At 44.0% G+C, this 25,786-nt stretch overlaps 2 protein-coding genes across 2 annotated transcripts in view; one reads left to right on the top strand and one right to left on the bottom strand.

The window, feature by feature from the left end:
- Positions 1-4,301: 4,301 nt before the first annotated feature.
- LOC311148906 (tyrosine-protein kinase ZAP-70-like) lies at positions 4,302-15,955 on the bottom strand. Its single transcript, XM_084185926.1, has 13 exons — positions 15,855-15,955; positions 9,535-10,020; positions 9,174-9,334; positions 8,946-9,084; positions 8,753-8,834; positions 8,612-8,634; positions 8,441-8,480; positions 8,115-8,325; positions 7,661-7,867; positions 7,235-7,427; positions 6,815-6,955; positions 4,960-5,072; positions 4,302-4,827 (listed from the first exon to the last, which is right to left on the bottom strand). Exons 2-13 carry the CDS (start codon positions 9,937-9,939, stop codon positions 4,710-4,712), a joined length of 1,833 nt encoding a protein of 610 aa, XP_084042052.1. The 5' UTR covers positions 9,940-10,020; positions 15,855-15,955; the 3' UTR covers positions 4,302-4,709.
- A 3,418-nt stretch (positions 15,956-19,373) lies between these two features.
- LOC311148920 (A disintegrin and metalloproteinase with thrombospondin motifs 10-like) overlaps positions 19,374-25,786 on the top strand; it is a 63,967-nt gene continuing 57,554 nt past the window's right edge. The window contains exons 1-2 of the mRNA XM_084185945.1: positions 19,374-19,548; positions 25,006-25,362. Coding sequence (XP_084042071.1) covers positions 25,257-25,362 — 106 coding nt within the window. The 5' untranslated portion in view covers positions 19,374-19,548; positions 25,006-25,256. The remainder of the gene's footprint in view (positions 19,549-25,005; positions 25,363-25,786) is intronic.

Raw genomic sequence — 25,786 nt, 5'->3', positions numbered from 1 at the left:
TACGGAGAACGAACACAATTGCATTTTATCGATGGCAATTTGAATGCACAGAGATACCGTGACGAGATCCTGAGGCCCATTGTTGTGCCATTCATCCGCCTCCATCACCTCATGTGATGCACGGCCCCATGTCACAAGGATCTGTACACACAATGTCCCAGTTCTTCCATGGCCTGCATACTCACCAGACATATCACTCATTGAGCATGTTTTTTTTATATATTTTTTTATTTCACCTTTATTTAACCAGGTAAGCCAGTTGAGAACAAGTTGTCATTTACAACTGCGACCTGGCCAAGATAAAGCAATGCAGTGCGATAAAAACAACAACACAGAGTTACATATGGGGTAAACAAAACATAAAGTCAAAAATACAACAGAAAATGTATATACAGTGTGTGCGAATGTAGTAAGTTATGGAGGTAAGGCAATAAATAGGCCATAGTGCAAAATAGTTACAATTTCGTATTAACACTGGAATGATAGATGTGCAAAAGATGATGTGCAAATAGAGATACTGGGGTGCAAATTAGCAAAATAAATAACAATATGGGGATGAGGTAGTTGGGTGGGCTAATTTCAGAATGGCTGTGTACAGGTGCAGTGATCAGTAAGCTGCTCTGACAACTGACGCTTAAAGTTAGTGAGGGAGATAAGAGTCTCCAGCTTCAGAGATTTTTGCAGTTCGTTCCAGTCATTGGCAGCAGAGAACTGGAAGGAATGGCGGCCAAAGGAGGTGTTGGCTTTGGGGATGACCAGTGAGATATACCTGCTGGAGCGCAGACTACAGGTGGGTGTTGCTATGGTGACCAGTGAGCTAAAATGGGGATTTGCCTAGCAGTGATTTATAGATGACCTGGAGCCAGTGGGTTTGGCGACGAATATGTAGTGAGGGCCAGCCAACAAGAGCGTACAGGTCACAATGGTGGGTAGTATATGGGGCTTTGGTGACAAAACGGATGGCACTGTGATAGACTACATCAAATTTGCTGAGTAGAGTGTTGGAGGCTATTTTGTAAATGACATCGCCAAAGTCAAGGATCGGTAGGATAGTCAGTTTTACGAGGGCATGTTTGGCAGCATGAGTGAAGGAGGCTTTGTTGCGAAATAGGAAGCCAATTCTAGATCTAACTTTTGATTGGAGATGCTTAATGTGAGTCTGGAAGGAGAGTTTACAGTCTAACCAGACACCTAGGTATTTGTAGTTGTCCACATACTCTAGGTCAGACCCGCCGAGAGTAGTGATTCTAGTCGGGTGGGCGGGTGCAAGCAGCGTTCGGTTGAAGAGCATGCATTTAGTTTTACTAGTGTTTAAGAGCAGTTGGAGGCTACGGAAGGAGTGTTGTATGGCGTTGAAGCTCGTTTGGAGGTTTGTTAACACTGTGACCAATGAAGGGCCAGATGTATACAAAATGGTGTCGTCCACATAGAGGTGGATCCGAGCGTCACCAGCAGCAAGAGCAACATAATTGATATACACAGAGAATAGAGTCGGCTAAAAGCTACGGCTAAAGGCTTTAAGTACTGGTCTTCTAGTGCGTTGGGTACAGAGAAAAAAAGGGTCAGATTTCCGGGCGTTGTAGAATAGATTCAGGGCATTATGTACAGACAAGGATATGGAAGGATATGAGTACAGTGGAGGTAAACCTAAGCGTTGGGTAACGATGAAAGAGATAGCATCACTGGAGGCACTGATTGAGTCGGTCTCCGCATGTATGGGGGGTGGGACAAAGGAGCTATCTAAGGCAGGTTGAGCTGGGCTGGGGGATCTGCAGTGAAATAGTACAATAAGAAATAACCGAAACAGCAATAAGCAAGGCATATTGACATGGGATAGAGGCATAAAGCAATCACAGGTGTTATTCGAGAGAGCTAAGACAACAGCTGGTAATGGCGACAAAGTTTGGGCTGAGGCTAAATATAAACAGGATGCGGTACCGAATAAAGGAACAGTCCAGCAGGCATCAGCTGTATAGCTGAGTTATCATAAGGTCCGGTGAACAGCAATAGGAGAGTTCGGAGGTAGTTCAGGGGCTGCTACAGCACTGGTGAGCAAGAGGCCACGGCTTGCATGTGCTAGCGGGCCAGGGCTAGCGGATGGATCTTCGTGGTCGACGTCGTAACAGGAAGCCTGTTGATTTATTTCAATTGACTGATTTCCTTATATGAACTGTAACTCAGTAAAATCTTTGAAACTATTGTATGTTGCGTTTATATTGTTGTTCAGTATAGTTTTAACCATGTTTTGAGGCTATATAGTGTTTGTTTACATTTACTTTGTTTAAACATTGGAGTAAAACAAGCTTATATTTTGGATCTGATGGGGTACGACAGTTGAACTAAGCTCATGAGGAATTTATAAGATATATTCTTCAAGAATCAATGGGTACATAGTGTCACGCCCTGGCTCTGGGACTCTGTTATGTTGAGCCAGGGTGTGTTGTTTCTATGTGTTTTGTGTGCTAGGGTGATTGTCTAGTTCATTTGTTTCTATGTTGGCCGGTGTGGTTCTCAATCAGAGGCAACGTGTATCAGCTGTTGCTTGTTGTCTCTGATTGGGGACCATACTTAGGCAGCCTGTTTTCCACAGTGTGTTGTGGGATCTTGTTCCGTTTGGTTTGTGTAACCGTAGGACTTCACGTTTCGTATCGTTTGTTGTTTTGTTCGTGTGGTGACTCTAAAATGAAGTATGTTCACTTATCACGCTGCACATTGGTCCACTTCTATCAACGATCGTGACAGAAGATCCCACCATAACTGGACCAAGCAGCGTGTCCAGGAGCCAACGCCAGAGGTGAATCTAGCGGATATCCACCTCGACTGGGTCAAGCCGCGGGAGGAGGAGAGAGGCTGGACTTGGGAGCAGAGGAGCGAGAGTCTGGCGAGAGCCATGGAGGCCTGGCCCACGGGGAGGAGAGACGGTCAGAACATTTTTAGGGGGGGGCTCACGCCGTGGACAACAGGGCAGGAGGAGGCCGCCAGGTTACGGGAGTCACTGGTCACCAGGGGGAAGGAGGATGTAGAGGCACGGCGAGAGGTACTGGGGTGTGTTGCCAGTCCGGTCCGGCCCGTTCCTGATCCCCGCGTAGGGCCAGTGGTGTGTGTCCCCAGTACGGTCCGGCTTGTTCCTGTCCCTCGCACCGAGCCTGAGGTGCGCGTCGCCAGCCCGGTCCGGCATGTTCCTGCCCCTCGCACCAAGCCTGTGGTGCGCGTCGCCAGCCCGGTCCGGCCTGTTCCTGCCCCTCGCACCAAGCCAGTGGTGCGCGTCGCCAGCCCGGTCCGGCCCGTTCCTGCTTCCCGCACCAAGCCAGTGGTGCGCGTCGTTAGCCCGGTCCGGCCTGTTCCTGCTCCCCGCACCAAGCCAGTGGTGCGCTTCGTCAGCCCGGTTCGGCCCGTCCCTGCTCCCCGCACCAAGCCAATGGTGCGCGTCGTCAGCCCGGTCGGGCCTGTTCCTGCTCCCCGCACCAAGCCAGTGGTGCGCTTCGTCAGCCCGGTTCGGCCCGTCCCTGCTCCCCGCACCAAGCCTGTGGTGCGCGTCGTCAGTCCGGCACAGCCCGTGCCTGTTCCACCGGTGCCTGGTCCGGCACCGGTCAGCTGCTCCACTCCGGAGCTAGAGCAATCCGCTCCACCAGTGTTCAGTCCAGCTCCAGCCAGCAGGGCCAGACCGGACCAGGGGCGCTTTGGGGGGTTAGAGAGGGAGTGGGGGTCATGCCCGGAGCCGGAACTGCCTCCGAGGAGGAATGCCCACCCGGCCCTCCCCTGTTCGGTTTATGTTTGGCGCGGTCGCAGTCCGCGCCTTTGGGGGGGGGGTACTGTCACGCCCTGGCTCTGGGACTCTGTTATGTTGAGCCAGGGTGTGTTGTTTCTATGTGTTTTGTGTGCTAGGGTGATTGTCTAGTTCATTTGTTTCTATGTTGGCCGGTGTGGTTCTCAATCAGAGGCAACGTTTATCAGCTGTTGCTTGTTGTCTCTGATTGGGAACCATACTTAGGCAGCCTGTTTTCCACAGTGTGTTGTGGGATCTTGTTCCGTTTGGTTTGTGTAACCGTAGGACTTCACGTTTCGTATCGTTTGTTGTTTTGTTCGTGTGGTGACTCTAATAAAAGAAGTATGTTCACTTATCACGCTGCGCATTGGTCCACTTCTATCGACGATCGTGACACATAGCCTTAATTTATAAGTCCAAAAATGGATGTAGCAACTGCAGATTGCCCCTTTGAGCCCATGTTTCTGGCCTTTTTATGTTTCATCATTCATTCACAAATACTTTTCACAATTACTTGATATAGATACACCATATTCTGTGAAATGTTTATTCATGACATATTAAGGAATGTATACAGAGCTGAAGCACTTAAATATAAACAAAATTCACACTAGACCTATAGTATAAGTACTCTCAGGGAATCATGACACTTTCTAAATGCAATTTTGCAGTTTTACCATGCAAAATTATTTGTGAAGCGTTTCTTTCAAACCATTCCAAACCTCAGATGATGCAGTCTTGAGCTACCTTTCAGAAGCATCCTCACATTAATGACTTTAATTACAAACTCACATTTGCTTCAATAAGGCTTGTTTAGCTGTTTACTGTAACTGCCTGTTTCTGAAGCTATCAGCTAGTGCCCAGACTAGTTCATAAGAAGCTCTTTGTCTATCTCAAAGAATGCATTGTGTGGCGTGGGGACAGAGTGTCTGTTGTCCCTGGTCTACTTGAGAGGCCCAGCAGCATCTGCGGTCACCTCAGGCAGAGATTTGTTGGATATGGAGTAATAAAAGACTCGCATGCGCTCCTCCACCTTCACAAAGCCTGGCCGGTCCTCATGTCTGAGAAGAGAAAGGTCAGACACTTTAGACGTGATGGCTCTACTTTTAAATGGGCAGCGGTGTGGCCTAGTAGCCTACTTTCAATGCCATGTGGTGTGAAAATGTATAGAAGGTCTCTAGTTTCTCACTTACTTGTATGTCCAGCAGTCCTTCATCAGTGCATACATTCTATCTGGACATCCAGATGGACATTCCATCCGGCTCCCACTGGCAATGAAACTGATCACCTCCGGACCTTTCATTTTCTGATCACATTTGGTAAAGACGCAGTTTAAGTTAATCTAGACAGCACTATTACAGTATAAATATTTAACTATAATGTGGTGTATATATACAGCTGAAGTCGGAAGTTTACATACACTTAGGTTGGAGTCATTAAAGCTCATTTTTCAACCACTCCACAAATTTCTTGTTAAGAAACTATAGTTTTGGCAAGTCAGTTAGGACATCTACTTTGTGCATGACACAAGTAATTTTTCCAACAATTGTTTACAAATTATTTCACTTATAATTCACTGTATCACAATTCCAGTGGGTCAGTGGGCACTAAGTTGACTGTGCCTTTAAACAGCTTGGAAAATTCCAGAAAATAATGTCATGGCTTTAGAAGCTTCTGATAGGCTAATTGACATAATTTGAGTCAATTGGAGGTGTACCTGTGGATGTATTTCAAGGCCTACCTTCAAACTCAGTGCCTCTTTGTATGACATCATGGGAAAATCAAAAGAAATCAGCCAAGACCTCAGAAAAAAAATTGTAGACCTCCACAAGTCTGGTTCATCCTTGGTATCAATTTCCAAACGCCTGAAGGTACCACGTTCATCTGTACAAACAATAGTACGCAAGTATAAACACCATGGGACCACGCAGCCTTCATACCGCTCAGGAAGGAGACGCGTTCTGTCTCCGAGAGATTAACGTACTTTGGTGCGAAAAGTGCAAATCAATCCCAGAACAACAGCAAAGGACCTTGTGAAGATGCTGGAGGAAACAGGTACAAAATTATCTATATCCACAGTAAAACGAGTATCTATATTGACATAACCTGAAAGGCTGCTCAGCAAAGAATAAGCCACTGCTCCAAAACCACCATTAAAAAGCCAGAATATGGTGTGCAACTGCACATGAGGACAAAGATCATACTTTTTGGAGAAATGTCCTCTGGTCTGATGAAACACAAACAGAACTGTTTGGCCATAATGACCATCGTTATGTTTGGAGGGAAAAGGGGAAGGCTTACAAGCCGAAGAACACCATCCCAACCGTGAAGCACGGGGGTGGCAGCATCATGCTGTGGGGGTGCTTTGCTGCAGGAGGGACTGGTGCACTTCACAAAATAGATGGCATCATGAGGGAGGAAACTTATGTGGATATATTGAAGCAACATCTCAAGACATCAGTCAGGAAGTTAAAGCTTGGTCGCAAATGGGTCTTCCAAATGGACAATGATCCCCAAGCATACTTCCAAAGTTGTGGCAAAAATGGCTTAAGGACAACAAAGTCAAGGTATTAGAGTGGCCATCACAAAGCCCTGACCTCAATCCTATAGAAAATGTGTGGGCAAAACTGAAAAAGCGTGTGTGAGCAAGGAGGCCTACAAACCTGACTCAGTTACACCAGCTCTGTCAGGAGGAATGGGCCAAAATTCACCCAACTTATTGTGGGAAGCTTGTGGAAGGCTACCTGAAACGTTTGACCCAAGTTAAACAATTTAAAGGCAATGCTACCAAATACTAATTGAGTGTATTTAAACTTCTGACCCACTGGGAATGTGATGAAAGAAATAAAAGCTGAAATAAATCTCTACTATTATTCTGACATTTCACATTCTTAAAATAAAGTAGTGATCCTAACTGACCTAAGACAGGGAAATTTTACTAGGATTAAATGTCAGGAATTGTGAAAAACTGAGTTTAAATGTATTTGGCTAAGGTGTATGTAAACATCCGACTTCAACTGTATCTTGCTGGTGCTGTACATATAGTACCTTGTATGGTTTTCCTCCGTAAGAAAAGGCTTCCCACATGGTGACACCAAAGCTCCAGACATCACTCTTGCTGGAGAACTTGTGGAAGTTCATGCATTCTGGAGCATACCACTTCAGCGGCCATTTACCTGCTGTGCGTGCCTATGTACCCACGCACGTACACACATGCATACCATACCACATTATAATGTATAAAGAACTGCAGAATTTGATTATATAAAACAGACAAACATTATAGCAGGCCTCCTGTAGCTCAGTTGGTAGAGCATGGCGCTTGCAACGCCAGGGTTGTGGGTTCGATTCCCACGGGGGGCCAGTATGAAAAATGTATGCACTCACTAACTGTAAGTCGCTCTGGATAAGAGCGTCTGCTAAATGACTAAAATGTAATAGCACATGATACGTGCAAAAGACTCCTACCTTGTAATAGTTGTCATCAGCACCCAAAGCCTTGGACAGACCAAAGTCACTGATCTTGGCAAACTGTTGGTTGACTAGCAGGACGTTGCGAGCTGCCAGGTCTCTGTGCACAAAGTTTTTCTCCTCCAGGTACTTCATTCCCATAGACACCTGGTGCATCAGCCCCACAATGTTCTCCACTGTGACCTTCTCCCTGAGAGGTAGAGGGACAGAAAGGGAACTCAAATAAACCTTTAGGGAAATTACAGTATGTCATGGTATTTAGCTTCACTTTGCTGAGCTCATGATCACTGTTTGAGCAATAGTAGTGCTATTATTAATTTCATTTCCATAACTCTATGATCAATGTCACTACTAAGAGAATAACATGCCTTATGATACTGTATATACTGTACTACACTATACGTGTGATATAATTGGCCTTACTTATTGGTGGAGAGGAACTTGTTGAGTGGCCCAGCAGAAGCCATCTCCATCACCAGCATCAGGCACTCAGCCTGGCAGAGCCCCAGCATGCGGACGATGTAAGGGTTACTCAGCTGGTGCATGATCTCCGCCTCCCTCATCATCTCATCTTTCACCAGCTTCTCATTCTCATTCTTCAGCACCTTGATGGCCACATCAGTGTGGCCGCTGGAACCACACAGGAATTAGTGATGTGTTATGAATAGGGCCCCATATTTTTCATAATTATAGCCTATAACTGGGGTCCAGAGTTTGTCCTGATCAGCTCATTTTGTCAGCAAAAATTATTATAAACCTCTCTGACCTAAAACGTAGTTATTGTTATAAATGGCTCTAGGCTGACGTTATAGGTTCTAAATCAGGATCTGATGTTCTGTTTGATTCATCCAAAAAGAAGCACCCCACCCCCCCTCACTTCTTTGTCTTGAAGACTCCTTTCTTGACACAGCCAAAGTTTCCCGAGCCGAGCTCCACCTCGTCCATCATCAGCTGATCCCTATTGATGAAGAACTTCTTCAGGTCATTGGGGTCATGGTAAGGGTTGACAAATTCACTGCAGTCCATGGGCAGCATCTGACGGTCTGTGGGGGGCAAAGTATTGACTTCCGTGGAGCCCCCTAGAGGTACTGTAAGAAAGGGACAAACCACAGGGAAATGTCTTCAAAACAAATTCTGTGATTTGTGTGTGTGTGGGTTTTGGTAGAAAGGCCATGTGTGTCTGTTGTAATGTTATTGACCTACCTCCAGGTGGCGGTGTGTATCCATTTGCTCTGGGCCGCCTCTGAAAGAAATGTACTGTATTCAATAGTAATATAATAATATATAATGTAATAATAATATATGCCATTTAGCAGATGCTTTTACACAATAGATCTGTGTGAAAGAAAATTAGAAAATGCTCTTGATACTTACCCCTGAGGGCACAACAGGAGTCTCTGAAAATGGATTTGAGAAATAAGAAAATTAATTCAATTGCATAAGGGACAAAGTTTAGTGAAACAATAAGAATTTGATGATTGTGATTCATTTGTGAACAAAATGTTGATTAAGTACGTTTGGTGTTGTTGCGGTTCACACACGGTTCCCTCAGAACTGTCACTAGCCCATCAGGTTTCATTTTCAGATACTCAACCAGCTGCAGAAGGGAGGGAGAGTGGCAGGGAAAGATAACTATCTTTGTCTTAAACATGAGGTAGCAGACATAATAAACTTGGACTCATTTGTTGGAGAAGAGAGAACAGCCTACCTGCCACACAGTGTCAAATTTGGTTCCCTCTGGCATGGAGTACTTCCCTGATTTGTCATGTAGGATCTGGTAATGGTAGGCCGTTTTTCCGTACATCAAAGAAAGGGCAAAGGTGCCGGACTCTTCCCTGTCTCTGACTCTGATGAATAAAAACCCAAATCAAACTATGTTGCAGGTGTTTTTGGAACCTTTGTGTAGCGTTGGACTAAAATGCCTTTCATGACTCACAGGAACTTTCCATCTGGCTGTGCCCCGGAGTAGAGTCGCCTCTCTCCCTCCTGGCGAGGGATCTTGCCGTGGTACCAGGGCATCCTCTCATGGGCGGTGGTGGCGATCAGCTTCTCCAGCTGTGGGGCCTGGCTGATGATGGCCTGCTCCATGGCCTCCCCCTGAACACAGACACAAATTCAGAAAGGCAACTACATCAGAGACAGTGTTTATGTGACTTCAGGCCCTGCTGCCTCTCATCCTGTGATATGTGGTTGTCTCTCCTAGCTATCTTAAGATGAATGCACTAATTGTAAGTCACTCTGGATAACAGTGTCTGCTAAATTACTCAAACGTAAAATGTAATTCAGCCAACCCTCACCTCCAGGTTCCAGGTCTGTCGTACGTACTCCCTCAGCATGTTGTCCCTCAGGTTATCAAAGACGCCTGCTCTGATGGGGTTGTCTGGGGAGCGCAGACAGGGCTTCCTCAGGGTGCACACCAGGCCATCTGAATCCTTACTGTAAAACTCACAGAGCTCCGCTGGCCCACAGTGGGGCTTGCCACCTGCAATACAGTAGGTGCTGTTGAGCTGCTTCTCCACAGAGTAGTGGTGGAACTCCAAGTTCCAAACCAGGGAGACCACGTAGCCACCCAGGCTCCGCAAACACTGGCGCAGCAGGAACAGCCCGTCGGCCATGCCTGCCAACTTCAGGTGCTCCTCAGCCTCCGAACGACTGATGCTGCCGTAGAAGAAAGGCAGCTCTGCCGCAGGGTCTATCGCCATGTCTGAGTCTCCTCAGGTAGTACGAGGGAAGACTCCTCAGTTGGAAGGGTTGGAGATGGCTGGAGGCTCCTGGTTAAAGATCTATACAGTGGGGAAAAAAAGTATTTAGTCAGCCACCAATTGTGCAAGTTCTCCCACTTAAAAAGATGAGAGAGGCCTGTAATTTTCATCATAGGTACATGTCAACTATGACAGACAAATTGAGAGAAAAAAATCCAGAAAATCACATTGTAGGATTTTTTATGAATTTATTTGCAAATTATGGTGGAAAATAAGTATTTGGTCACCTACAAATAAGCAAGATTTCTGGCTCTCACAGACATGTAACTTCTTCTTTAAGAGGCTCCTCTGTCCTCCACTCATTACCTGTATTAATGGCACCTGTTTGAACTTGTTATCAGTATAAAAGACACCTGTCCACAAGCTCAAACAGTCACACTCCAAACTCCACTATGGCCAAGACCAAAGAGCTGTCAAAGGACACCAGAAACAAAATTGTAGACCTGCACCAGGCTGGGAAGACTGAATCTGCAATAGGTAAGCAGCTTGGTTTGAAGAAATCAACTGTGGGAACAATTATTAGGAAATGGAAGACATACAAGACCACTGATAATCTCCCTCGATCTGGGGCTCCACGCAAGATCTCACCCCGTGGGGTCAAAATGATCACAAGAACGGTGAGCAAAAATCCCAGAACCACACGGGGGGACCTAGTGAATGACCTGCAGAGAGCTGGGACCAAAGTAACAAAGCCTACCATCAGTAACACACTACGCCGCCAGGGACTCAAATCCTGCAGTGCCAGACGTGTCCCCCTGCTTAAGCCAGTACATGTCCAGGCCCGTCGGAAGTTTGCTAGAGTGTATTTGGATGATCCAGAAGAGGATTGGGAGAATGTCATATGGTCAGATGAAACCAAAATATAACTTTTTGGTCAAAACTCAACTCGTCATGTTTGGAGGACAAAGAATGCTGAGTTGCATCCAAAGAACACCATACCTACTGTGAAGCATGGGGGTGGAAACATCATGCTTTGGGGCTGTTTTTCTGCAAAAGGACCAGGACGACTGATCCGTGTAAAGGAAAGAATGAATGGGGCCATGTATCGTGAGATTTTGAGTGAAAACCTCCTTCCATCAGCAAGGGCATTGAAGATGAAACGTGGCTGGGTCTTTCAGCATGACAATGATCCCAAACACACCGCCCGGGCAATGAAGGAGTGGCTTCGTAATAAGCATTTCAAGGTCCTAGCCAGTCTCCAGATCTCAACCCCATAGAAAATCTTTGGAGGGAGTTGAAACTCTGTGTTGCCCAGTGACAGCCCCAAAACATCACTGCTCTAGAGGAGATCTGCATGGAGGAATGGGCCAAAATACCAGCAACAGTGTGTGAAAACCTTGTGAAGACTTACAGAAAACGTTTGACCTGTGTCATTGCCAACAAAGGGTATATAACAAAGTATTGAGAAACTTTTGTTATTGACCAAATACTTATTTTCCACCATAATTTGCAAATAAATTCATTAAAAATCCTACAATGTGATTTTCTGGATTTTTTTTTCTCATTTTGTCTGTCATAGTTGACGTGTACCTATGATGAAAATTACAGGCCTCTCTCATCTTTTTAAGTGGGAGAACTTGCACAATTGGTGGCTGACTAAATACTTTTTTTCCCCACTGTATATAGAGAGAGAATGGAAAATAAATAATAATACTCAAATTACCAAAAATAATACTAACTACAGTATACATGTGTTTTTCTAATTGAGGTTGTTGATGAGGTACAGTCTTCAGCCTTTATCATAACTCACATTGAGCCTCCATCTCATGGACCCAGATGAGTGACTGAGGTATTTGTGTGGTTGGGATGTTCAATGTGCAGTAATTGAGAGAGAGAGAGTATGTGTGTTTCTCTGCACCGGCACAGGCTGGTGTTAAGCACAGCCACAACAGGAAGTTTACAACCGCCCCCATCCTCCTTCTCCAATCTCTCTTTAGTTTCTCACTCTTCCGTTGAGCAGGTGCTGCTGTTTCTCGAATGTTCCCTAAGCTTTTCAACACACTAGTGACTAATTTCCATGAAGATTAAGGGAACAGATATAATTTTTTGATAAATGAAAATACAGAAACAAACAGATGTAAAGCCCCCAACTTGTGCTTTTAACTGACTATCGGGAGAATGTAAAAGAAACCCCAAGTGTAGACTACAGTCTGTGTGATTAGCATCACAGCATTTTGTTTCTGTTCTACTGCGAGGTAGCTTTATTCGATAACAAGCGGGAAAAGCCTGTTGGTGGGCAATACACAGATGAGTATCATGATAACTTTCAAAACACGCCAGACATCTATCAGGATACCATGATATTCACACACACAATCAGAAATAAAAGGAGCTTGGTAGACTAAATAAACATAGGCATTGAATCAGTTAACATAGTGATTCTTTCATTTAGTGAGTTTTCTATTTGAAGTCTTCATATAACTTCCCCTTTTCTTTTCGTTTGACACCCCCATTTTGGAAAAAGAAAGCTTTAGCTAAACATGTTTTCCAATCTGTTGGTGTGAGTCATAGGTTAGGGTGGTTTTCCTTGGATTGGTTTGTAGTTTTAATGACCTGCCAAAATTAAACTTCAGTTTAGTACATGATACACAATACTACTAGCTTCTTATGGGAAAACTTCATGGCCAATATTAGATTTTTGTTTCAGAGATCTAAAGTCCTGTGCTTGGTGAAAGGATTCTCTGAGGTGGGGTATGTCAAAAGGGGAGAATGTAAGGACTGTATCACCTGAAGCTTGTGTCTATGCTTAAAAGCATAGTGTGATTTAACCACAGTTTCCTGGGCGTACCTGTGACAGGCTGCCCACATCCACGGTGGACACACAGACACAGAGCCACAGAGAGCCGCAATGTGCCACAACACACACAGACTCCACCATGGTCTGAGAACTTCAAACCCCCCCTCACCACACGGTAAAATGACAGTGGTCTTTACATGTTGTGAATGGCTCAAACTGAGCTGGCTAGTGTTTAGTTTTATTTCCTGTCTTTTTATCCTGGTATTATATGAGCTGAATTTAACAGCTAAAACCCTGAATGACAGAATAAAGTACTTGAGAATAACCATAAAAGTCAGTTCCCATGAAAATTGAAAGATGTTAAGCATAAAGACCAATCTGTCAGAGAAGACAAATTGTCAACGAGAGAGTTGTTGTCTAGGAAATGTCCACATTTTATTTTCTAGTTCCCTGAATTTATGAGTGAACACATAGACAAAACCATAAATGTCTCACCACTAGCTCAATAATTGGAGCATAAATATGCTGTTTGCTTTTGACCACCCCAATTCTTTTCCCTCATCTTGCTTTCCTTCCAGCTCAGAACAGACCATCTAAATGGAGATCAACTTCTGATAAGGGAATCCACCATATCTTATCTTTTAAACTATTTCTGAATGTTATACTGCTTCCAAGAGGGAAACAAACCAAGCAATAAATTTTTTCGTAACAACATATAGAGCCCCCCCCCCCCCCGCCCCATGTTACTTTACAAGAGACTGACAGTGTGATGGATATTTAACTACATCAGCACTTTTCAAAATACACTACAAACATTACCATGCCGTTAATATTCAAACATGAGTTACTTTCCAGCTAAATGACTGTTTTCCTACAAGACATTAGGACCACATCGAAAACAGCTGTAGGCCTATACTCTCCCCTGGAAGGCCATGCACTCTCAGTACTGTGCTTTGCCTGGAGGTTGTTTGGGGTTAACAGCTGAGCCAGTACAGGGCACACAGTACCAGCCTCAGCAGGCTGAAGGCTGTAGCTTTAAAGAGCGGGGAGATAGCAGAGCAGCAACCCTCCTGTGTTCTGACGCACAGGCAGGCTGAAGGCTGTAGCTTTAAAGAGCGGGGAGATAGCAGAGCAGCAACCCTCCTGTATTCTGACGCACAGGCAGGCTGAAGGCTGTAGCTTTAAAGAGCGGGGAGATAGCAGAGCAGCAACCCTCCTGTGTTCTGACGCACAGGCAGGCTGAAGGCTGTAGCTTTAAAGAGCGGGGAGATAGCAGAGCAGCAACCCTCCTGTGTTCTGACGCACAGCTTTTTCCATGCAGGTACAAGTGGCTGTGAGCTCTACAGAAGGAATGCCCTATCCACTGCAGCACATGATGGAGGGCCCTTGGTTTGCCTATAAGACATGACATTCATCAACTATTAGCAGTTTATTCAGGGTTGCTAAATTAGTTCATTGGCTCATGGCCATGAACTGTAACGATAATAATGCATATTTGCCTTGTATTTCATATAATCATAGTAAGATAAATAATAACCCACACTTTGTTTTGTCTTTGAATTGGATTCAAATGATCATTCAAAATAAACTTTATATATCAGGAGTGGTATCAGTTTTGTAAGTTATGCTAACAAAAACCTTCCTAAATCATTAGATATACAATACCCAGCTATTTTTAGGGATTGCTTTGGCAACTATGCACTTAACAAAACATTTAAAATCAGGCGAACATCTAATAAATTAGGCTTATCAAAACATGTCTAAATATATACATGTGTTCAATGCAGCATGTTTTCTATTTTTTTATATAATTCTAGGCCTCTAGAACAGATAAACCACACCATGTTGCTTAATAATACCTGCAGTGTTTTGTAGAAACAACCACACAAATATGCCTACAAACATCAAGCGTTGGCCTACATTCAAATGGTGGGAGGTCTCTAGTAAGTGGTTAATTTAAAAATGAAGTCAGTGGGCCAGACTGCTACCTTATAAATTGCTTACATCAATGGAAAATCGAAGAGACTCCAATGCGCATATTTTTCCTATAGGTCTACGTAGAAGATTATTGTCAATTTCAAATCAAGCTTTTTGAATTTCGTTTCCTGCTTTTGTTTTATGAACATGCAACCCGCAAAGTGCTAACTGTTGACTTGCTGGGTTTCTGAGAGTGGCCCCTCATCCAACTATATTTAACCAGTCGAGCTTAAGACCAAACCTAAGAGGATAATTAAGTATTTGTGAGACCTAACTCTTTCCCTGGAATGACAACACATCATTCTCAGTGATCTGGGTGGTGGCATCTCTGTAAAGAGTTGAGCTACACATGGGCCCAAAAGTCAGCCGCACATCCTCAGGACACTAGTTTCGCCAGTCATGTTTAAGCCAGGGCCCTATCGCAACAGGCAAATCATGTTGTATTTTAAAGACATTCCATTGCATTGGTTGAACTGGATTACATTAGGTCCGTAAATGTCACAGAAGGTTGGTCTGTCATCTAGACGAGAATGAGTCTCTGTTAAAAATAATATAAAAAGACAGCACCTTATTTTCATACAAAGCACAGTATTGGTAATCTATTTTGTAATAATTATCTGATTACATGTGCCAACAAGTCTCAAAATATAATCTATAATTCAAAAGAAAGTTACAAGCAATAAACGACACACATAGAACACTTGTGTATGCCCACTTGAAAATCGTACCCCCTTTAGGCTTTCTCTTCATATACACAATGAAAACAACTATTTATAAATATAATCTCTACTTTTGAAGCCACAGCTAGAATGTCTTTGCCGCACTGTGGTGAACACATTTTGCCATTGTTACAGCATAAACTCTGCTAAATGAAATGTATTAACAGTTTTAAATGTGTTCAAGGCACTGGTTATAAGGGAACAGACATTTCCAGAACAATCTTTTATATATATTATTGATATAAATTCTCTCTAAAATATTGTATTGATACACTTCAAAGTCGATTAAAGTAATAGAATTTCAACTTGATTCTCCATCTCCAAAAGACAGCATCAACAAAAGCCTTGTTATATATATAATCCTATTTACTCCATTGCAAATAAGTAAATAAAAACACAGGACTGACTTAAGACGCACTCACCATAAACTATTTCACTGGAACCAAGGGAAGAGAAGTCAGGCAGGTTGGCCTCAGAGAGAGAGTAGTTGAGTCTGGTGACAGAGCAGAGGCATCAGTGCTACTATGAGGGTGCAGGAAAACTATGTAGGTTGATTGATACAGTCCTGGAATCTTCACAGAGACACTAACCGACTTCCTTACATCAGCTACATGAAGTGACAGCAGTTCTCTATACAGCCATCTGAAGCAGCAGCCCCAGTCTTCTGTTTCCACCTGTAGCCTGCCACAACAACCCTCCAGCAGTGAGGCTATGATGGAGATTTTAATGGTTAGATGGAACATGGAATACACTGCATTTGGAAAGTATTCAGACCGCTTGACTTTTTCCACATTCTGTTACGTTACAGCCTTATTCTAAAATTGATTAAATTGTTTTTTCCCCTCATCAATCTACACACAAAACCCCATAATGATAAAGCAAAAACAGGTTTTTAGAAATTTTAGCAAATTTATTAAAAATATAAAACTGAAATATCACATTTACTTAAGTAAGTATTCAGACCCTTTACTCAGTACTTTGTTGAAGCACCTTTGGCAGCGATTACAGCCTCGAGTCTTCTTAAGTATGACGCTACAAGCTTGGCACATCTGTATTTGGGGAGTTTCTCCCATTCTTCTTTGCAGATCCTCTCAAGCTCTGTCAGGTTTGATAGGGAGCGTCACTGCACAGCTATTTTCAGGTTTCTCCAGAGATTTTCGATCGGGTTCACGTCCGGGCTCTGGCTGGGCCACTCAAGGACATTCAGAGACTTGCCCCGAAGCCACTCCTGCATTGTCTTGGCTGTGTGCTTAGGGTCGTTGTCCTGTTGGAAGGTGAACCTTCACCCCAGTCTAAGGTCCTGAGCAGGTTTTCATCAAGGATCTCTCTGTACTTTGCTCCGTTCATCTTTCCCTCGATCCTGACTAGTCTCCCAGTCCCTGCTGCTGAAAAACATCCCCACAACATGATGCTGCCACCACCATGCTTCACTGTAGGGATGGTGCCAGGTTTCCTCCAGATGTGACGCTTGGCATTCAGGCCAAAGAGTTCAATCTTGGTTTCATCAGACTGAGAGTCCTTTAGGTGCCTTTTGGCAAAATCCAAACGGGTTGTCATGTGCCTTTTACTGAAGAGTGGCTTCCGTCTGGCCACTCTACCATAAAGGCCTGATTGGTGGAGTGCTGCAGAGATGGTTGTCCTTCTGGAAGGTTCTCCCATCTCCACAGAGGAACTCTGGAGCTCTGTCAGTGTGACCATCGGGTTCTTGGTCACCTCCCTGACCAAGGCCCTTCTCCCCCGATTGCTCAGTTTGGCCAGGCTTCCAGCTCTAGGAAGAGTCTTGGTGGTTCCAAACTTCTTCCATTTAAGAATGATGGAGGCCACTGTGTTCTTGGGGACCTTCAATACTGTAGAAATGTTTTGCTACCCTTTCCCAGATCTGTGCCTCGACACAATCCTGTCTTGGAGCTCTACGGACAATTCCTTCGACCTCATGGCTTGGTTTTTGCTCTGACATGCACTGTCAACTGTGGGACCTTATATAGACAGGTGTGTGCCTTTTCAAGTCATGTCCAATCAATTGAATTTACCACAGGTGGACTCCAATCAAGTTGTAGAAACGTTTCAAGGATGATAAATGGAAACAGGATGCACCTGAGCTCAATTTTCGACTCATAGAAAAAGGTCTGAATACTTATGTAAATAAGGTATTTCTGTTTTTTTATTTTTAATACATTTGCAAAAATTTCTAAAAACCTTGTTTCGCTTTGTCATTATGGGGTATTGTGTGTAGATTGATGAGGGAAAAAATAATGTTATACATTTTTGAATAAAGCTGTAACATAACAAAATGTGGAAAAGATAAAGGGGTCTGAATACTTTCCGAATGCACTGTATGTTGGAGGCCACGTTTCAAAACAGGGCAAATGCATTGTCTACCATACCTTACAAAAAAAAGTTTGAATAAGGCCATGCTCAAAATCAACTACAGAGGGTGGTCTGGATTAAAGGAGACGTTCACTATATTTGAACCAAATCTCTATTTTCGTTGTAAATGACATTATTATAGAAGTGCCTAGATCTTTGTGATCTACTTGTTTTTGAGAAACAGTGATATACTTCCTCATGCTTGTTCAGAAGTTGTAGGGGCACAGAAAAACCTGAACAAAGGCTCCATAAACACTCAAATACTTCCTTTTAGAAACGGCAACGCTCTCAGTATAGTGATGCAGGTCTTTAGATGTTGTACACATGAAATTGTGCAATTCAGACTGTATCCCTAATCCTATATTCCATTCTGTGCGAGTCAAACGGTTTCCCCTACCAGCTGTGCTGCGGAATGGAATATAACATTGCAGATACATTTACATTGTGGATAGAGATTTGGTTCAAATAAAGTGAACTTCTCCTTTAACTATTCAGGTAACTACACTGTCATCATAACTAATAACCCTGCTATAGTAGCCTACTGTTACTACTAGGTCATATAGCACCTACTACAGCAACATCACCCCACCAGGCCTGGCAGTGCAACCTTTACATGTATGCCGGCATTAGTCATGTAAATGCCATAGGCCTATTCTGGGTAAAGTCATAAATGATGAATACTCCGATTAAAACATCTAGAGTTTTGAGCTATCTATCGAATGAATAGGACAAGTAAACATCTAGCTCAGGGGTGTCTAACTAATTTTGCCTCGGGGCCGCATTCGGTCTTCAACGAGGTCCTCTGTAGCTCAGCTGGTAGAGCACGGCGCTTGTAACGCCAAGGTAGTGGGTTCGATCCCCGGGACCACCCATACACAAAAATGTATGCACGCATGACTGTAAGTCGCTTTGGATAAAAGCGTCTGCTAAATGGCATATTAATTAATTAATATTAATAATTAATTAGGTCCGAACTAAAACTTCCTTGCTGTCAAAATTTGCAAAAAATAGTCCGCTATCCACCTAGCTAATCGGAATTTCTGCAGTGTGTTTAATCTTTGAATGTCCTAAAGCAAACTGCACCAGTGAAAACAAGGAAGTGAGTTCGAAAAATCTGAAAGTAGGATATCCTACACATCATAGAAATGTTTTTCACAAACTTTAGCCCTATATTTCCAAAATCAATTTGGCTTCTCAAAAATAAAATTGTCGGTGATAAAACGTTTCTTTTTAATAGAATCCCCATAAGAGCCAGATGTAGCAGGCTCTCTCGCGCCATGTAAACCAGGTTATTATGGAAGTCGCTTTTCTTGCAAGCATGATGTATAGCTGAACTTTTTCATCGAAATATTATATTGTAAACGTAGTCGGTCCATTGGAACAAAATGTATGTCTATATATGTTGTTGCATACGTTTGGTTGTAGTTGTGTTATAAACATCCCCTTGGGCCCCCTCTGTTTTCTGTAGCCAAAAATCTTTGGTGGAGCTCCTCGGTGCGTACGGACGCTAGCGTTACCATTTTCACTTCCGGGTCTTGTACGCAGCAGTGAGAGCTAGCGAGCAGGCACCCACCGCGTTTCTGTGGCAGTGGGACCCTGGGAGCAGGAGAGGTCCACTCACCTACGATCCTCGGCGCAATACAGACATAACTTTTCAAGCCAACTGACACGTCTTAAAGGAGAACAGGAGAAAGACATCGCAAACCCTGAGAGGCAACCATAGTGAACTTTGACAGGGAGAAGAAAAAGGTACTGGACTCTCATTATACACTTATTTTAAACACATCTTTCGTAAACCCAGTGTGCACTTTTCTGTAGGCTATATTATGAGAGCACAGTCCATTCCGCAAAAATGCTTGACGACTTTTTTAGAAGTCTTCCATATTGATTTTAAAGCTATTTAAAGTCATTTTTCACAACTCAAAAATAACCATGGAATTATCAGGTAGAGTCAGACCATGATATTTTGTGATGGGCTTGATTTCTCAGTGAAGTATAATCTTTTGAATTGTATATTAACAACATTGTCGGGAGTATTTCCTTGTTTAATTGCATTGAGGTTAATGAAGAAACTGTCATGGACCCAAAACACTTTCCCCCATATAGATTCAGTTGAGTGAAATGGGGACTGTTATTTGAAAAGCTGAACCCATAGGTTGTGGGCTATGAGAAACAGTGCTTGTCTGATGCCAGGGAGCAGCAGCAGCATATAGTGTCAAATGGCACATGCCCATAGTTCTATGAGGGTTTCTGATGGGTGAGGGAGCAAGCAATGCTCCTGCAAGAGTTGGAGAAGGAATAGGCAGAAGGGGATTCTTCAGGACATCAGTGAACTACTGCACTGCTAAAAAGTGTTTGATGAATATTTGTGTGCTTGGGTGATATATCGCTCTGTCTGTCTATCTGTCTCTCTCTCTGTCTCTCTCTCTCTCTCTCTCTCTCTCTCAAACACACACGCACACACACACGTCAAACTAATATATAAAAAAACACAAATCAAGTACCTTGAAGGAGTTGCATAGTGATTCATTGCACAGTGAACACAGAGTTGTATATCTGGTACAAGCAGTCCATACAGATACTCCCCGCCCCCCTCCCCCACAATGCTCCTCTTCCTCAGACAATTTTCAGATTTATGAGACTGACCCAGAAGTGAACTAGTGCTGACATTATGCTTGTTGTGATGAGTGTGATGAAAGGAGCCAGGCGTAGGAGGGTAATTACCGAATACAGAGTTTATTCCTTCGTTGACACACAAATGCGCTCAAATAGCGATCAACGAAACAGGCACAGGGGAAACTCTCATCCCTGGCAAATACACTGTAACGGTAGAATCCCATAATACATAGGCACAGGGGAAAATCTACCCTGGCAACAAAATGTACGAGTAGCTCCACCGAGCTACACTACTCTCACATTCAAACAATCACCCACAAGGACAAGGGGGCAGAGGGAACACTTATACACGGACTAATGAGGGGATTAGAACCAGGTGTGTGTGATTGACAAGACACATGTGATGATGATTGGGGCAGCAGTGGTTAGTAAGCTGGTGACGACGAACGCCGAAGCCTGCCCGAACAAGGAGGGGAGGCAGTCTCGGCCGAAGTCGTGACACTTTAAGTTTTGGTCATATTGTGAATACCTTTCACATCCAGTAGCTTCACCATGGTAGGGCTGTCCAGTGTTTGATCTGCATGTGAGGTTCCTAAGTCTCTCTCAACTGACTGGGGGGGGGGGGGGGGTTGGAGAAATTGAAAGAGGAATGCCTCTCCACCAAAGACCTAGTGTTTAGACTGAGATCTTCCTTTATCTTCCATATTATTTTTATCACCTCATCTGTTGTTTGTTGTGGAAGGCTTAACATGGGGGAGTCATGTGAATTGAGCTTGCTTTTCTAAGCCACTTCTGAGGGAATGACTGCTGTCAGGGTGATACAAGTATCTAGGCTATGTGCTTCGTGAGCTCCCAGCTTTCACTTAGTGTTGATGTGTTTACAGTATAGTGAAGAGGCCACACTCTCCCCTACTTGAATATAACTCAGAAATGACATAATATGAGAGAGTGAAGAGTCAGTGTAATATAAGAAAGGAGAGACAGGAGGAGTGGACAATCCTGTTGCCTGGTTCACCAACTACTTCTCAGATAGAGTTCAGTGTGTCAAATCGGAGGGCCTGTTGTCTGGACCTCTGGCAGTCTCTATGGGGGTGCCACAGGGTTCAATTCTTGGGCCGACACTTTTCTCAGTGTATATCAATGATGTCGCTCTTGCTGCTGGTGACTCTCAGATCCACCTCTACGCAGACGACACCATTTTGTATACATCTGGCCCTTCATTGGACACTGTGTTAACAAACCTCCAAACGAGCTTCAATGCCATACAACACTCCTTCAGTAGCCTCCAACTGCTCTTAAACACTAGTAAAACTAAATGCATGCTTTTCAATCGAACGCTGCTGGCACCCGCCCACCCGACTAGAATCACCACTCTTGACGGGTCTGACCTAGAGTATGTGGACAACTACAAATACCTAGGTGTCTGGTTAGACTGTAAACTCTCCTTCCAGACTCACATAAAGAATCTCCAATCCAAAGTTAAATCTAGAATCGGCTTCCTATTTCGCAACAAAGCCTCCTTCACTCATGCTGCCAAACATGCCCTCGTAAAACTGACTATCCTACCGATCTTTGACTTCGGCGATGTCATTTACAAAATAGCCTCCAACACACTACTCAGCAAATTGGATGTAGTCTATCACAGTGCCATCCGTTTTGTCTCCAAAGCCCCATACGCTACCCACCACTGTGACCTGTACGCTCTTGTTGGCTGGTCCTCACTACATGTTCGTCGTCAAACCCACTGGCTCCAGGCCATCTATAAATCACTGCTAGGCAAATCCCCGCCTTATCTTAGCTCATTGGTCACCATAGCAGCACCCACCCGTAGTCTGCGCTCCAGCAGGTATATCTCACTGGTCATTCCCAAAGCCAACACCTCCTTTGGCCGCCATTCCTTCCAGTTCTCTGCTGCCAATGACTGGAACGAATTGCAAAAATCTCTGAAGCTGGAGACTCTTATCTCCCTCACTAACTTTAAGCATCAGTTGTCAGAGCACCTTACCGATCACTGCACCTGTACACAGCCCATCTGAAATTAGCCCACCCAACTACCTCATCCCTATATTGTTATTTATTTTGCTCTTTTGCACCCCAGTATCTCTATTTGCACATAATCTCTTGCACATCTAGCATTCCAGTGTTAATACTATTGTAATTATTTTGCACTATAGCCTATTTATTGCCTTACCTCCATAACTTGCTACATTTGCACACACTGTATATATATTTTCTGTTGTATTTTTGACTTTATGTTTTTTACCCCATATGTAACTCTGTGTTGTTTTTATCGCACTGCTTTGCTTTATCTTGGCCAGGTCGCAGTTGTAAATGAGAACTTGTTCTCAACTGGCTTACCTGGTTAAATAAAGGTGAAAAAAATAAATAAAAAATTCATAGTGGTTTTGATTAGTGTTTTAAATTCTGCCTGTCTGGACGCTTCCTGGCAGCTTCACTATAGATAGTCTGCAAAAACATACTTTTCACTGCCTTTTCCAATGCAGTAGATATGTTGAAAAGCTTATGGTCCAGACTACATTATGACTTTGGCCCACCCTGAAATTGCAATTTACAATCCCCTGTACAACGTTTCTCCTGTTGTTAACAAATACCTCCTTGTCTAGCTTGTAAATATCACTCTGACCACATTGTAATTGTGCTGTATGCAGCCCATTCCAATTCCTGAACTCACCATGCCCACAATTAGGCATTCAAATTGGTCAAAGGTAGGCTACTCAGTAATTACAAAGTAATTACAGCATCATAATTACAGCATTACAAAGTAATTACAGCATCATAGTTGTATTGGCCGAATGACAAACACATCAAGATTATTTTTCCGAAAGGAAAACTGTTGCACAACAGATCCTCAAAGACAAATGACAAAATCACAATCAAGAGATTGTGAAAATTTCCATTCAACCATTTTTGTTATGTTTCCTAACTGAACAAGGATTTAGTGAGTGTAGGGAGAACTTAAAGACAGTCAGTAAAGCTTTTAAGCAGCCTTGTTTAAAAACACAAAGACAATCATAGGGGGTCCGATTAAATAAACAAGATGAGAAAGAGTTTTAATGAACACATTTGATATCTTGCTGCAAGTCTAATAACCCCACAATAACATGAGACTCCAACAAGAAGTAATGAAAATGAAGGAGAGTTTGGCCAATCAGGAAATGACTGAAAACATCCTGGAGGGAGGGGGCGGAAGGGGCGAAGAGAGGGAGCGAGGGAGGGCTGTGGAGATGGAGAGAGGAGAGGAGCTTACAGTTGCTACACATTTGAGTGGGAGCACAAAGCCCCCTTAGTGTTTTAGGACCTCATACTGTATTATACCATGAACTGCTGCTCTGCTGCTCTGTATGCTCTGGGACCCAGGGAACCAGAGGCACATTAAGCGGTGGGGGGGGGGGGGTTGCAAAGATTTTCGCTCTCTCTCCCTTTCTCTCTCACATACACACTTTTTTTTACTATCCTTTTGGGGACCAAACAATTAATTCCCATTCAAAATCATATTTTCACCCAGGACTTCTGGTCCCCACAAGGATAGTAAAACCAAACACACATACACACACAAATACAAACACACAACAACACTTATTCATAGCCAGTGTGTTAGTATTCAAGAATGTCTCTCCCAGCTGGACTAAACAGCACACTCTCTCCCATCTCTCTTTCAGCCCCTTGAGCTTTGCACTCCCTTTTAGTTTTTTTATTGTCAGGAGGCAAGCAACTTGTTCCCTCACGCTTGTCGCCAAATCATTTCCCATCTGCTTCCGATTACCTTTGCCTGCAGTTGATTTGCCGCCAGCCATCCCATCTGGGCCAGTGTGGCGTCTGTGCTCTCTGTTCTCTACTCATACACACAGAGAGAGCGATAGAGGGGAAAGGAGGGCTGGAGGGGGGCAGTGTGGCAAGGAACGGTAGCCAATGACATTGCCAAAAAGGTTTAGGAACAAAAGTCACAATGTTATTGTAAATAGGACTCCTCCTCATCCAGGCTTTTAACTCCTCTGTAGACGTCAAAGTGTGATGGGGGAAGGGACATCTTCAGTGTTGTAATGTAATAATAACCAATGTTGCTTTTTCAAAGGCCATTTTTGATCTCCCAAAAAAAGCCTGGTCTGTGGCTAATGGCCTATTCTTGCTGTGTGTCTGCCTCTATCCTGTAATGTGGCCAGGCCACATGAGGCCCAGAGTGAGTGTGGAAGCAACCCGCTGCTTCTCTCAAATTGGGTAATTTTCCTCCACAGCCACTGACATAACACCCACTTCCAGCCTAAGCACAGAGTTTTAAAATATCAATGTCTTCCTTTCTACTTTAACTCCTTTCAGACCACTAAAATAGACACAGGGGCCCCCAGGTTGAAACTTGCTTACCCTAGTCGTCAGATTGTCAGCCACTGTTTTCCTGTGACAGGAGGAATGATTGATTAGCTGAAGACGCAGCAGGAGGAGGCTGTTCATGAGGCACTGACTACAGACTAGATATATTTGTGTTGTCAGAGGGGGGCCATTTAGATGGATCTCATGCTCTCTCTCTCTCCCTCCCCCACTCTCCCCTCACACTAACCTGTTTCTCTTCCACAGGGAGGCCACAGTTGCTGCTGTACTCAGAGACAGTCTCTCTATCAAAATCTTCTCCTGACCGTGGTTCTACCAGAGACAGAAGCAGAGAGGCTGTGTGTGTCCAGAGCTCTCCAGTCCAGTCTCTAGAGGTCTATCCTGCTGCCATGGCCCTTGAGTGCACTGCGTCCCACTGGTGAGCGAGGGGCATCAGAGGGCAGAAGACATGTTGGGACAGAGGCCTGGGGACCGCACTGAAGCTTGCTGTAGTAACCATGGAAATGCTATGGAGGACCTTGGCCTGCATTGTTGTCATCATCGTCATGGTTGCCACCAATGTTGCAGAAAGTCAGACTGCTGAAAAGTTCACCCAGTCACAAGGTGAGCAGAGATCGGGCCGACTACTTTCTTCTCTTCTGTTTGACATAAATGGAAATGTTTAAATGTGTCAATGTTTATCCTGAATATACAGTATGATTATAGTATGTTATTATTACTATCATATTCATTGGGGAATTTATATTATTCCCTCTCTTGAACTGTGAAAGTGCTTCAACATTTCCAGTCCTGGTGTCTCACTCGAAAAGGTAAAGGACCAGTTCCATACAGTGGGGAGGGCCTCCTCTGACCTCAGCCACACACCAGGGCAGTGGCCCTGCTGAACTTGAACCCTGCTCTCACAAATCAACTCCAGAGACAGAAAGCCATGCCCCCCCCCCCCAACCCTAACCCTAACTCCAACCCCAACCCCAACCCCACCACTCCTCAGCCAGACCAATCCCATTTAGGCTCAAACGTAAATACC

The sequence above is a fragment of the Coregonus lavaretus genome (genome assembly GCF_964263955.1).
Source record: "Coregonus lavaretus genome assembly, chromosome: 21".
NCBI lineage: Eukaryota > Metazoa > Chordata > Actinopteri > Salmoniformes > Salmonidae > Coregonus > Coregonus lavaretus.
This window is presented reverse-complemented; position numbering and strand designations above follow the sequence as displayed.